Below are 11972 nucleotides of genomic sequence, written 5' to 3' on the forward strand. Positions count from 1 at the left end.
TGATTAGTGACATTTCTCTCCGACCAATCAGGAGTCTGCAGGTTTTTACATCACCTTTTGTATCGCCTCTGCTCGCTTGGAACCTCAACTCAGGTGGTACTAAAAAAAGTACCTGTTAGCAAGTAGCAGGGACTTTTTTTTGCAATGAAAAACCCCAAAAGGCGAGTTAAGGAGGTACCATGCAGTGGAAAAACACCATTACTCTGTTGTTTTTTGAACGCACTGGATGTTGTGATCTCCTCAGGTTAATAAAGATAAGTCACAGGTGGTGAATGTTGAGCACAGGAACCACTTCTTGTGTACAATACGTCTCTGTTGCATGATACTAGTAAATTACTGCATTCCATGAAATAACACACAATTGATGCAATAAATCACAAAAAAATAAATGTCTGTTATTTAAGCGATATTCTTTTAAGTAAAAAGCTAAAAGTAAAACACTTCTGTGAAGCAGCACAAAACTACACAAATGAAATTGGCATGCAGCATGCCACATCGTCCCTCTGTCTCCTGCCTACCCTGCTGACCCTCCCTTAGAAACCATGAATGGTGTTAAAAAGTAAATAAGAAGAGGTCTTGTATTGACCACAGAGTCCTCATAGTACAGTGCAGAGGCACAGGTGAGGGGTCAGGGGTGAAGGTTTTCTTTTAATAACCCTTCATGGCGATGGATGTTCCTCCGGAGCTGTCGTACCGTTTGACCTGATGGATCATCAGGATGGTGATCAGCAGGCCCAACAGCTGGAAGGACAGGTAGTTGGTTAGAAAGACAGACAGGTGACCAGCGCACCACATAAGCCATCAGACAACTGAAATTCACTGAGTTGTGAAATACATTGTTCAATCAAACATGTACAATCCACCCTGCATACAACAGCTGTTATAAAGATCATTTTCTTCGGTTTAAAGCCTGCATGAGCAGGTCAATCAGTTGTTGGGCTTTCTGATCTCCTGTCAGCAGCAACAGCAGCTGAGTGGAATTCTTCATCTTAAACATTATATAATATGAGGGGGGGGGCTGGTTCTGGAAATATGTTTCACTTCACATCAATGTAAATGCTTTTACTTGAGATCATTCTTAACATAGACATGAAAATCTCCAACCTTTAGGCCTGGCAAGCATTGAAGAAACATTTCTTCCTCGGGTCCCATTTTCCTATATTAATGTTCTTTTTTTTACTACCCCATTGTAATTTGGTTGATGATTGATTCCACGCAACACTCTTTGGCAAGTACAGATCTCTATTTTCATTAATTTTGGGGTGTCGTCTTCTATTTTATAGTGTTTTTGAAATAGTATTGAGTAAAAGTTGACATATTCCAGTCTGTGATTATCCACATCCACTCCTTTAATTTTAGTCCAAACAATTCCTAATTTCTGCTTTTCTAACTCTATAAATGTGGTTTATTTACCATAAATTTCAAACATAACTGTAAAACTAAAGTTAATAAAAAAGCGTCAAAAGTGTTGAAAAATGGGACAAAAACGTAAGAAAAAGTTAAAAACATTGATAAAAAGCATCAACAAAAGTTTTAGATTTTTGACGAGAAGACAACACAAGGGTTAAACATTTTAACCTTAAACATTTAATTACATTCAAAAATATTCAACCCCATCTAAGCCCAAACACAAGCAAGCATCCCAAATTCACTGACACTTCTGAGGGCACCTTGTACATTGTATTGACAGCTTAACTTTAGATCTCTCTTTTTTGTGATCAACTTTTTTTTAGATCATGAGATCTCTTAATAAACAGTTACTAACGACTTCTTTAGGGGACAAGATGCACTTTTTAGGATTAGGATTTAAGACTCGCTTGTCCTGGACTACTTGACTCCGGGTGTCACAGCAAAGATTGAAGACCTGGTTGTTGAATCCATGATAACAGTGACCGATGCAGTGACAAAACATGCTAAAACACAAAGGAGAATGTGAGTGAAGCTTACTGCAGTGACAGCAAATCCAAAGCAGAAGCCCATTAAGATCTGGAACACGATGTTGACATAGAGAAAGATGAATTCACCGCAGCCCTGCAGGAGAAGACATGGAGAAAGGGTCATCATCTGGAAACATCACAGAGTGTTGAATTGAATGGTGTCTTGATTAGTTGGTTGATTGATTAAGTACCGCTGAATAGATTTGGTCTGGGCCGCTGACTCCCTGCAAGAAAACAACATTGAGATGGTCATCATAACAAGACAAGAGAAAACAGTCAAGGACCAGAAATTAAAAGTATGAGTATTTAAGAAAAAATAATGTTTATTATTTTTATTTTTATTTTTTTATTTAACCTTTATTTAACCAGGAGGTCCCTTGAGATTGAAATCTCTTTTTCGAGGGAGACATGGCCAAGACAGCACACCAGTTACAATATGAACAGAAATACAGCATAGACAAAATCCCATATAGAGGAAGGGAACAGGTCACATTATAGACACATTATACAGAATAGTTTGTTTTAAGCATACTGAATCCAAAGATCATCCAGTACTTCCTGTTAAAATGTTGCCCCCAGACTTTGTTTTGCTGCTTAGAGCTTTACTACTTTATATCTGCGACGTCCGACGTCACGCCACAGGATATTCCTCTGGCTGCATGTCTCTTGGCTGATGTCCGTTTCCTTACGCTTTCTTTGTGTTGGAATTTAAACTCGGGTGATTTTTTTGGAGAGCTATACTTAACTGCTCCTCAGATCTCTGCAGGGTGAATCCAGACAGCTAGTTAGGCTTCTCTTGCACGACTAAAATAACTCTTGAACGTACACATGTTCCACCAAAACAATTCTAGGCTATTTTGCAGCGAAGGAAGGTCTGGCAGAGCTTTACAGACACTCCAAAGGCAGCAGAACTACCACGGTTATTTTGGTTTATTAGAGAATTTAGGATTCAGTACCTGATCAAGTACACTATAATATGTGGACAGAATTACCTGGGAATGGAAACACCAACAAACTCTCTCACCTGTGTCACAGACGCCTATAACCACACACAGTTGACAACACAAGGTTCACAATTTCTATCTTCTTTCATCTATTTCTGAAAAAATTGTCATTCATTCTTTCCAGTTATTTACATACCAATTGGAACTTGAAACATGATCACCGAAACCTAAAACTCATGTACCAAATCCCTAAAAGAAGTCTGCAAAACTGCAAGCACAATTCCTGCATTAAACTCCAATTCTGTGTCACACTCTTTGCAATACACCATTCAAAATTCCAAGCTTTACTCTACCATATTGTATTTGGTTATTCATATTTGTGTCGGCATACTGTGACTATCTTTTTCAACCAACTACAAATATTCGTAGTACACACAGCACATCAGTGTACTGTTGGTTGGAAGACAGAGCTATTCATCTGACCTGTGTGTGTCTCTTTTTTTTTTAAAGAGATGTAATAGTTTTGAATGCAGTATTTGCTTTTGCTAGGTATTTTGTGTTTTTTTATAGTTCTTGGGGAAATCAGCCAAGGATTCAGCAAACACGTGTAACCAAATGAAAGAAAATGAAATGAGAAAACTAGACTCACTGAATACCTATATAAATTCCTATATTTTTACACCTTATCTTTCAGGTAAATTCCACAAAACCAACCTGAGGTTTGGGTTTACATGAGGATGGGCCATACACTCCATTGCACCTACAGGAATCAGGGATGTTGTCTTCCCAGTCCGCAGAGCCCCCCAGGCCACAGCACTGAACCTGCAACCACAACAGGAAACAGATAGTGGGATACCAATAAGTGAAGATAAAGCAATATGTAATAACAACAACAAATAATAAAGTATTGACAACAAACCAATACCATAAGACACATTTGAATATCTACATCATGATATACTGGGAAGTGGTTGTGTGGTGGAAGGAGAAGAACACCATAGCAGTGATAATTGCGGCTGTAATGCAATCATAATTATTAATTATCAATGCAAAACTGAATTGTAAAATAATTTCTGCATGGAAAGCGTCCACTGGAAAGCGTTCATCCTAGTGTAAGGTGACCAGATTTCTTAGTCAAAATCCGGGGACATTTTTCAGCTCAGAAGCGTATTTACCTCCAAAACACATCATTTTCTTATTTTTGTAAAACTTAAAACAGGGACACTAGACCTAGATCTGTTCTCATTAGGGGCTGAGCCCCCCCTAAGGGTCTTATCCTAAGGAGGTTGACCTTTCTGTTAAAGATTAAGATCCTTTTTAAAGCTCTGAGCTCTGAGCAGCGCTGGCTCTGGCTGTCTTGTGCGACTATTGGCTACGTTGGGTCAATGTTTTCTTTCTTTCGTTCCAATTTCGGGTCTGTCAAGCACAGTTAAAACCGGGGACATTTCCAGGGACAGATCCAGTCGGGGACAGGTCACCAAAACAGGGGACGTCTGGTCACCCTATCCTAGAAGAGCCGGGTTTAGCCAAGCTAGACTACACTCTTAAGGGTTTCATAGTAGATTACATAATAAACATTACACTTTGCTGTATAGACTCAAGCAAAGCTCTCGATTCTTCACTGTTGATGAAGGTCTTTCCCAACTCAGAGGCAGCGTTGTCAAAACTTCCTTTGACCTGTAAGATAGGAAAGGAAAACATGAGCTTCAAAACAGAGAAAAACAACATTAGCATCATGTCAGATGTACAAGAGAGACAATATGTTAGCTTCAAGACTGGGAAGAATGTTTAGCTAGAGCGTAAACAAGAACTAGCATCAAGATAGAGAAAAAACAGTAGCATCTAGGTAGATAGAGAATACGTTAGCATCTATGTGGATAGACAACACGTTAGCATCAAGGTAGATAGAGAACACGTTAGCGCCAAGGTAGATAGAAAGAACTTAAGCGTTTGATAGACAAATGTTAGCAACAAGGTAGATGGAAAGCTAGTTAGCATTAAGATAGACATAGAGAACATTATCATCAAGGTAGATAGAAAGAATGTTAGCATGAGAAAGAGAGGAATGTTAGCCTTAACACAGACAGAATGCTAGTATCAAAGAATGTTAGCATCAAAGAGTTTTAGCATAAGAAAGAAGAATTTTAGCATTAAGATAGACAGAATGTTAGCATCAAAGAATGTTAGCGTAACAAAGAGAAATGTTAGCATTAAGATAGACAGAATTTTAGCATCAAAGAAAGATGAATGTTAGCATCAAAGAATGTTAGCGTAAGAAAGAGGAAGGTTAGCATTGAGATAGACAGAATGTTAGCATTAATGAATGTTAGTGTCACAAAGAGAGCAACATTAGCATTAATACAGATAGAAAAATGTGCAGCACCAAGGTAGTTATATAAAACTTCAGCATTATAAATACAGAGAAGTAGAGAATAGCAAGATATTGAGACAAAAATCAACTTCAAGATAGATTAATAGGTAGATAGCTAGATAAATACATGACCTTGTTCCTTGCGACAACGACAACAATGCCAAAGATCAGCATGATGATCATTCCAACCCCCATGAGGCCTGCAAACTGTAAATGAAACAATATTCAACTATTTTTTGTTTGATGTTGTTTTGCAGATCAAGTAAGGCCATTCAACTTGTTTGACCGAACAACATTATTACAGTAAAAACTTCTTCTGTTTGACATCTTGTACGTACTACTTTGAGGACGAGCTCTTTCTCGCAGCATGCTGCTACGATTGCCAGGATGGACATGCCGAGGACGCCGATGGCAAAAACCCAAATCCAACCAAGGCTCGGGCCCCCGACCTGCGACAACTGCTCCGCCATGACAAGACAATGACACAACACACAAAACTGGATTAATGCAACCATGTTATGTATAATAATAAGGCAGGCTTTATTTTACACATTTCTTAATGTCAATAAATCCCATGAAAAAAGGAGTGATGGTAAATACTTTCTCTATAGAACCTTGTCCAGTATTTTAAAAAATATAGACATAAAGGCTGTAATCTAAAACACTTTTAAACACAAGGTTTTTAACAATATGTACTCCAACATTTTGGAACAAAACAAGCAATTATCTGTAGGCCCATGTGTTATGTTTACTGGCCTAGAGAAATATCTATTGCTAGGTCTCCAAAACTGTTCAGAGGTACAGTTCTGGCAAAGTTTTCAACACATTCTCATTCCCATTGCGTAAAATATGGACTTTTAGGAAAAGAATGGGACACTTGGGTTAGGAAACACAGAACCCAAATGTCGGGTTTAGGAAAAAGGGGTTATGAAATGCATGTTTCTGTGACACACAGGCCACAAACCCTGGTCTCCTGGGTGTAAGTCCTGGTATGTTTGACTCATCTAACACCCCAACCAAGCTCCCCACGCCAGATTTTGGGCTTTCATACAACTCATTACTGTTGTCGCTCTTAATACTTTGTCATCTTCTCGCTCTGCAGAGCTATAGCTCTTTCCGGTGCTTATTGCGGCGTATCTGACGATGACAGCCAGTGGCCGATCGTCCGTATTTGCCGTGTTTTACTGGCAAATTCATGCACAAATGCATGACGTTGTGCTTGTTCACATGACCTTTAATATGTTACTACAGACGTATATCTTCACTAATGGTGTCGCTAATCATTTTTTGTTTTTTTCAAGCTTTCAAAAAATGTCAAATTGCTTGTTTCATCCTTTAGGCAGCACACTGAGATTAGTTAGAAACATATTGATTAACTGTTGACAAAATGATTAGTATTGTTTTGTTGTATTAGGGACATCAGCAATGAGTTTGTTGATTTACAATCTTAAACTAGCAGATAATGCTAGTGGGTTACATAGTTTCACTGTGGACGTCGGACCGAAGCATCATGTTAATGTTTTTTTTTCTAAAGTCCCTGCAAAAACCAACATTTGCGTTTTTAGACTAACTACCATTTATAAATAAGTTTCCTCTGTCGAAGGACAGGGACCAACCTCAACATGTTTTCATGGAATTTATGGTAATATCTAAAATATAAAGTAACCTCTCCTTAATGTGTTGAACTAACATCGTCCAACGTCACCCCAGGACACCAGTTTTGTAATGTAATTTCCAGACAAACACGTTGTCTTTCAAATGAGCCACTACTGTATAAAGAGTATAAAGTTTCAGCCCATTAGCAAGTGTAAAATCCCGCAGACTAACAAATGCACGGAAATCTGATGACGGTGTTTTTGAAAATGCTCACCAGAAATGGAAAATAAATTGAATTAGTTGAAAAACACAGATCTGACTAGCTTTGTTCCTTGAAGAGAAGCACTTCATGAACACTGTCGTGAAGCCCTTGGTATCTTCTGATCTGATAACATTGTCGGAGTCATCCTGTTTGTCGGTTGCAGGAAGTGTCGACCGTTTGAATGGAAAATCTCCTCGAGGCCGCATCTGCTCTGCATTAAGAAATCAAAGCCGGCGCTACGTCTTGGCAGCTAACCCTCGTCCTTCTAAACACTCTTTCAACATTTCCAAACAAGTACTTTTTTTTTTTAGATGTGTTCTAGATACAGTGTTATACATCTGACCTCCTGACATGATTGTCACAAACCAGCTGCTTTTGTTTTATCAAATCTCATTAAAATTGACTTTTTGCAATAACCAAGTTATATATTGCCTTCTGTAAGGGTTTTCCCTGTAAGGGTTTACACTGTAAGGGTTTACACTGTAAGGGTTTACAATGTAAGGGTTTTCACTGTAAGGGTTTACACTGTAAGGGTTTACAATGTAAGGGTTTTCACTGTAAGGGTTTACACTGTAAGGGTTTACAATGTAAGGGTTTACAATGTAAGGGTTTACACTCTAAGGGTTTACACTCTAAGGGTTTACACTGTAAGAGGTGCTTTAAATGTTGGTACCCTAAATTAACAAAATCTGGTGGGTTTTGTTTCCGTACTCAACACAAACCCTGCAACCTCTGTTATTCCCCCCAAACTTAAACATGATGTTGATATCATTGTTGACATCTGACGCCGACATCTGTCGTCGTCCTCGGCCAATCACGTTACAGTAAGTCTGGTGCTCATTCTGCCAAGAGACATCCCGTAATGTGAGCTTGGCAACAACCGGCGTCCAATGGATATGACAAAGATTATGAATGAGGGAGTTCATCTGGCACATCACAGCACACATTTGGGATTTCACATGATTAAGATTTTTAAAACCAATTTCCGGCTTAGTTTCTGTTGGCAGCATTTGTCGTTTGTCTTATTAACGTTGAAAATGCTGAATTTTGAAAGAAGAGGACGTGTTTGTAGGGTTGTCATACCGGGAAAAGAAGTAGTCTGACACATTCTATCTCCAAAAATTAGCGTATGGTTGTTTTTTAGACTGTGTTATAAATAATTAAAGATGTTAATCAATGCTTTAGAAGTGCCGGGATGCAGATTGTGTAACCTTTGGACTAGTCTGGCATTGCCAGACCCTCCTCCAAAAGTTTTACTTCTCTGGATATTTCGATTCTATTCATTTCATTTTATGAGTGCCATATTATTGTATACTTGAAATTAATCAAATTAAGATCCAACTTCCAAAGAAATTAAATTATCCTTTTTAACAGCCCACTACTTTCTTTAAATGTGGATAATGTTGTTATGATGTTCGAAAGAGCGTTGAAAAAGCGACAAAAATGTGCGCAAAAGCTTCAAAAACATGAGGGAAAAAAATCCACAAAAACGCTACAAGGCGCAGAAAAAGTGTCAAAAACATCAAGGATCAAAGAAATTAAAGTTTTGAAAAAGACAACCAAAAATCTTTAGTGATAAATATATGTAATTTCAGAAAAACAAGGGTTAAGGATTCCCTGGCGTTCATTTTCATCCATGTGGCCCAGTTTAATGCAACTAAATGTTCTACAGTAACCATCCAGTAAATGTAGTAGGGGGTCCCTATGCTGTCTCTCCTTCAGCATAGGGGGCCTAAAAACCATTGAAGACCCCTGCTTTGACTAAAGCCAGGAGCCAGGATCAAACAAACCGCAGTTTCTTGTGTTAAAGTTACATTTGTTTTTATTTTCATGCCTAGTGTTTTATGAATTGTTCACCCTTTAACTCTGAGATTGTGGTTAAAGGGGTTCGCCCATTTGGCCTGAACAACATCCAAGTATCCACACTCAAGATGCATTTTTTCAGGGGTAGGGACACGAATCTCAGTTAAAAAAATGATTTCCTGTTTGGGTCAGGTGTCACCCCTGTCTCTTGAATTTAGCGCATCGCTAACTAGTTGCATTTGTCCTTAATGTTAAGGACATTAAGGTCCTTAAGGTTACTATTATTACACTTTGAAAATGCATGTTTTACATCAAGTAGCAGCTATGTTCTTATCACATCTGACGTCTCGTTATCAGGACATGAAATGCAAACGTGCTGCCAAAATGTGGACCAGGAAGTGGATTAGCTGCTTGTGTTGTTGTTGTTGTTGTTGTTGTTGTTGTTTACCGTGAGGCTGTAGACGCTGACCTTCACCGCCCCGTACATCAGCAGACATCCGATGATCTGCAGACACATAACGTTAGTCACTTTGTGCTTTGACAAAACAGTAGCCTGGAGGTATGGAGGCTTAAGTGTGCCCCCGAAATTAACTTTAAAAAAAAGAAAAATCCAAACGAGAAAGTGTAAACAATAAAGAAGGAATGACAACAACTCAAAATGCGAAGAATGCACCTGTCTAGGAAGGTCCTGGGACATGTCTGCATGCATTGGAATAAAAAACTTATGAAAATAGGTGACAAAAACCTCAAAATAATGTGGGTATTTATTTTTTAAAAAGGCGACATGAGCTACGAAAGAAGTAAAAAAAAAAAAAAACTCTTGAAAGGCAACAAAATATGTTTAATAATTTAAAACTTCAAACCTTTAAAAAAAAGGCTCCAATAACTCCAAAATAAACAACTTAAGTGTAAAAACGGGCATAAAAAGCAGCAAAAATGCTGTAAAAAGTGACAAAAACATTGAAAACGACACTAAACTAAACCAAAAAAAGCACAAACTTTGGAAAAAACACATTTTTTATTATTGGGGGAGTTGCAACCCGCAAATTACACCTATGGCCACACAACTTTGTTTATAAAGTGAGCATTATAACACATTCCAAGAATACCTAATGAATTAATCACATGTAATTAGTGGAATGATTTTCCATTTGATGATTTAGCCATTAAAAAACATCATATACTGGATTTTAATATTTCACTCAGCCTAAACATTATATAACTTGTATTACATATATATATATATATATATATATATATATATATATATATATATATATATATATATATATATATATATATATATATATATATCGTATAACAGCTGGAACAAGCTGACACATAATGTAGTTATGATGCTAACTCATGGAACCAAAACCAATGAAATTGTTTTAAATATACTTTAAAATGGGTTAAAGGGGGAAATCCAGACTTTAAATGAAACATCAAATGTTTAACCTTTTAAAAACATGCATTTTAATAAACTTATTATTAAACAGATATTATAAAATTGTTATTTTCAAGACGTAAAATGCCAGTTTGAGCGTCTTTAGCTTCAGTAATGTGACAAATGTCATGACAATGTGGGCAAGGTGAAGTTCTAAAAGGTATTTTCAGTTTCTCCTATGGTACTATGGTACTATATTACTATGATAATGTTGCTTTATGATGGGCGGCTTTAGCCGGCCCCCCCAAATCTCATTGATTGGATGAATTGATGTTACCGCCCCGTCGAGTTCTACATGAGTTATCTGAAATGTTTTCATTTTACAGAGAGATGATTATAAACTATTATGGACACATATGTAGCATGCAATAAGATAAACATGAACAATTAACACAACAACACAACATTTTAATTTAATTATATCATATGTTTCTTCTTTTCACTGTCTGGAAAATAGTTTTCTAGTCTCAGAGCAATTTGATTTAATATTGAATTAAACGGCACTCCATAGATTTGAGGGCTTAAAACCACCCAAACCATAACAGTGTGATTTCTCACAATGTTAAACAGAGTTTATTATCTCAGAAGTTTCCAAATGTCGAGACATTAGTGACAATAGTACGGAAGAGGATAAGGGCCACATTTAAAAAAATATATATTTTGAGTTCTGAGTTTAAAGTCCAAATTCAGACTTTTTGTTTCTCAGAACTCAAATATGTGTTTCACAATAACTTTCAATTTTGGAAGACTGTGCTGAGACGTACATGTCCTTATTTATCTGTCATTTTAATTATATATATAGCACTAATGCATGGATATAAATCGTTTATTTTAATGTTTTTTTTTTACATAAACCTTAAAGTTCCTGATGCGCTGACTCCTGGACGAGGTTTCTGTGGTTCCTACTCTGAGACACCAGAGGGAGACAGAGCTCTAAACTCTTTCTCCTCCAACTGGACCTCCTGCAAACATTCATGCATGTACTGTTTTCACATGTTTTCATATGTCGTTATACTGTATGCAACGTATTCAGGTACCTCATCTTAATCTAATGTAGTTTATGTCATTTCAATTGAAAAAAAAACCCACAATAATTCAATCGCATTGTAAAATCTGCAGAAATGAAATCAACAATAACTATAATAATTGTAATTATAATGCAGTAACTGAAGTGAGAAAATCAACATTGAAGCTTGTAAATGTAAATGTGCTGTATTTATATAGCGCTTTTCCAGTCTTAACAACTGCTCAAAGCGCTTTTACATCTACAGGAAACATTCACCACGGAAAGTGAAGGACAGTGGGCGCGAGGGGCATGAAAAACAAAAACATTTTAAGGTCATTCTGCTTTTTTTTGTGTCTTAAACTACATTTCAGTCTAATTTAAAAGATTTTTTTCCAAAACGTTAAATTTTTTCTGCTGTTTTGTTCGACTATCTTTCCGTGAAAAAAGGCCCCTTAAATGCCCCTCAAACTGTAAACATCCTTCTCCGACTCCCCCTCCTCTAAATGCCTTTTTCATTTTTTTCATCAGCACTGGAAGCTGAAAACACGCCTGTGTAGGAGAAAGGAATGTAACTTCATCAGGGGGGGGGGGGGGGGGGGGGGGGGG

At 37.3% G+C, this 11972-nt stretch overlaps 1 protein-coding gene across 1 annotated transcript in view; it reads right to left on the reverse strand.

The window, feature by feature from the left end:
• Positions 1-216: 216 nt before the first annotated feature.
• The window catches only part of LOC117938840 (CD63 antigen-like), a 12878-nt gene continuing 1122 nt past the window's right edge, over positions 217-11972 (reverse strand). The window contains exons 2-9 of the mRNA XM_034863773.1: positions 9362-9418; positions 5591-5710; positions 5385-5459; positions 4463-4558; positions 3596-3703; positions 2129-2161; positions 1948-2031; positions 217-741 (exon numbers count right to left, since the gene is read on the reverse strand). Coding sequence (XP_034719664.1) covers positions 649-741; positions 1948-2031; positions 2129-2161; positions 3596-3703; positions 4463-4558; positions 5385-5459; positions 5591-5710; positions 9362-9418 — 666 coding nt within the window. The 3' untranslated portion in view covers positions 217-648. The remainder of the gene's footprint in view (positions 742-1947; positions 2032-2128; positions 2162-3595; positions 3704-4462; positions 4559-5384; positions 5460-5590; positions 5711-9361; positions 9419-11972) is intronic.

The sequence above is a fragment of the Etheostoma cragini genome, chromosome 23 (genome assembly GCF_013103735.1).
Source record: "Etheostoma cragini isolate CJK2018 chromosome 23, CSU_Ecrag_1.0, whole genome shotgun sequence".
Taxonomy (NCBI): domain Eukaryota; kingdom Metazoa; phylum Chordata; class Actinopteri; order Perciformes; family Percidae; genus Etheostoma; species Etheostoma cragini.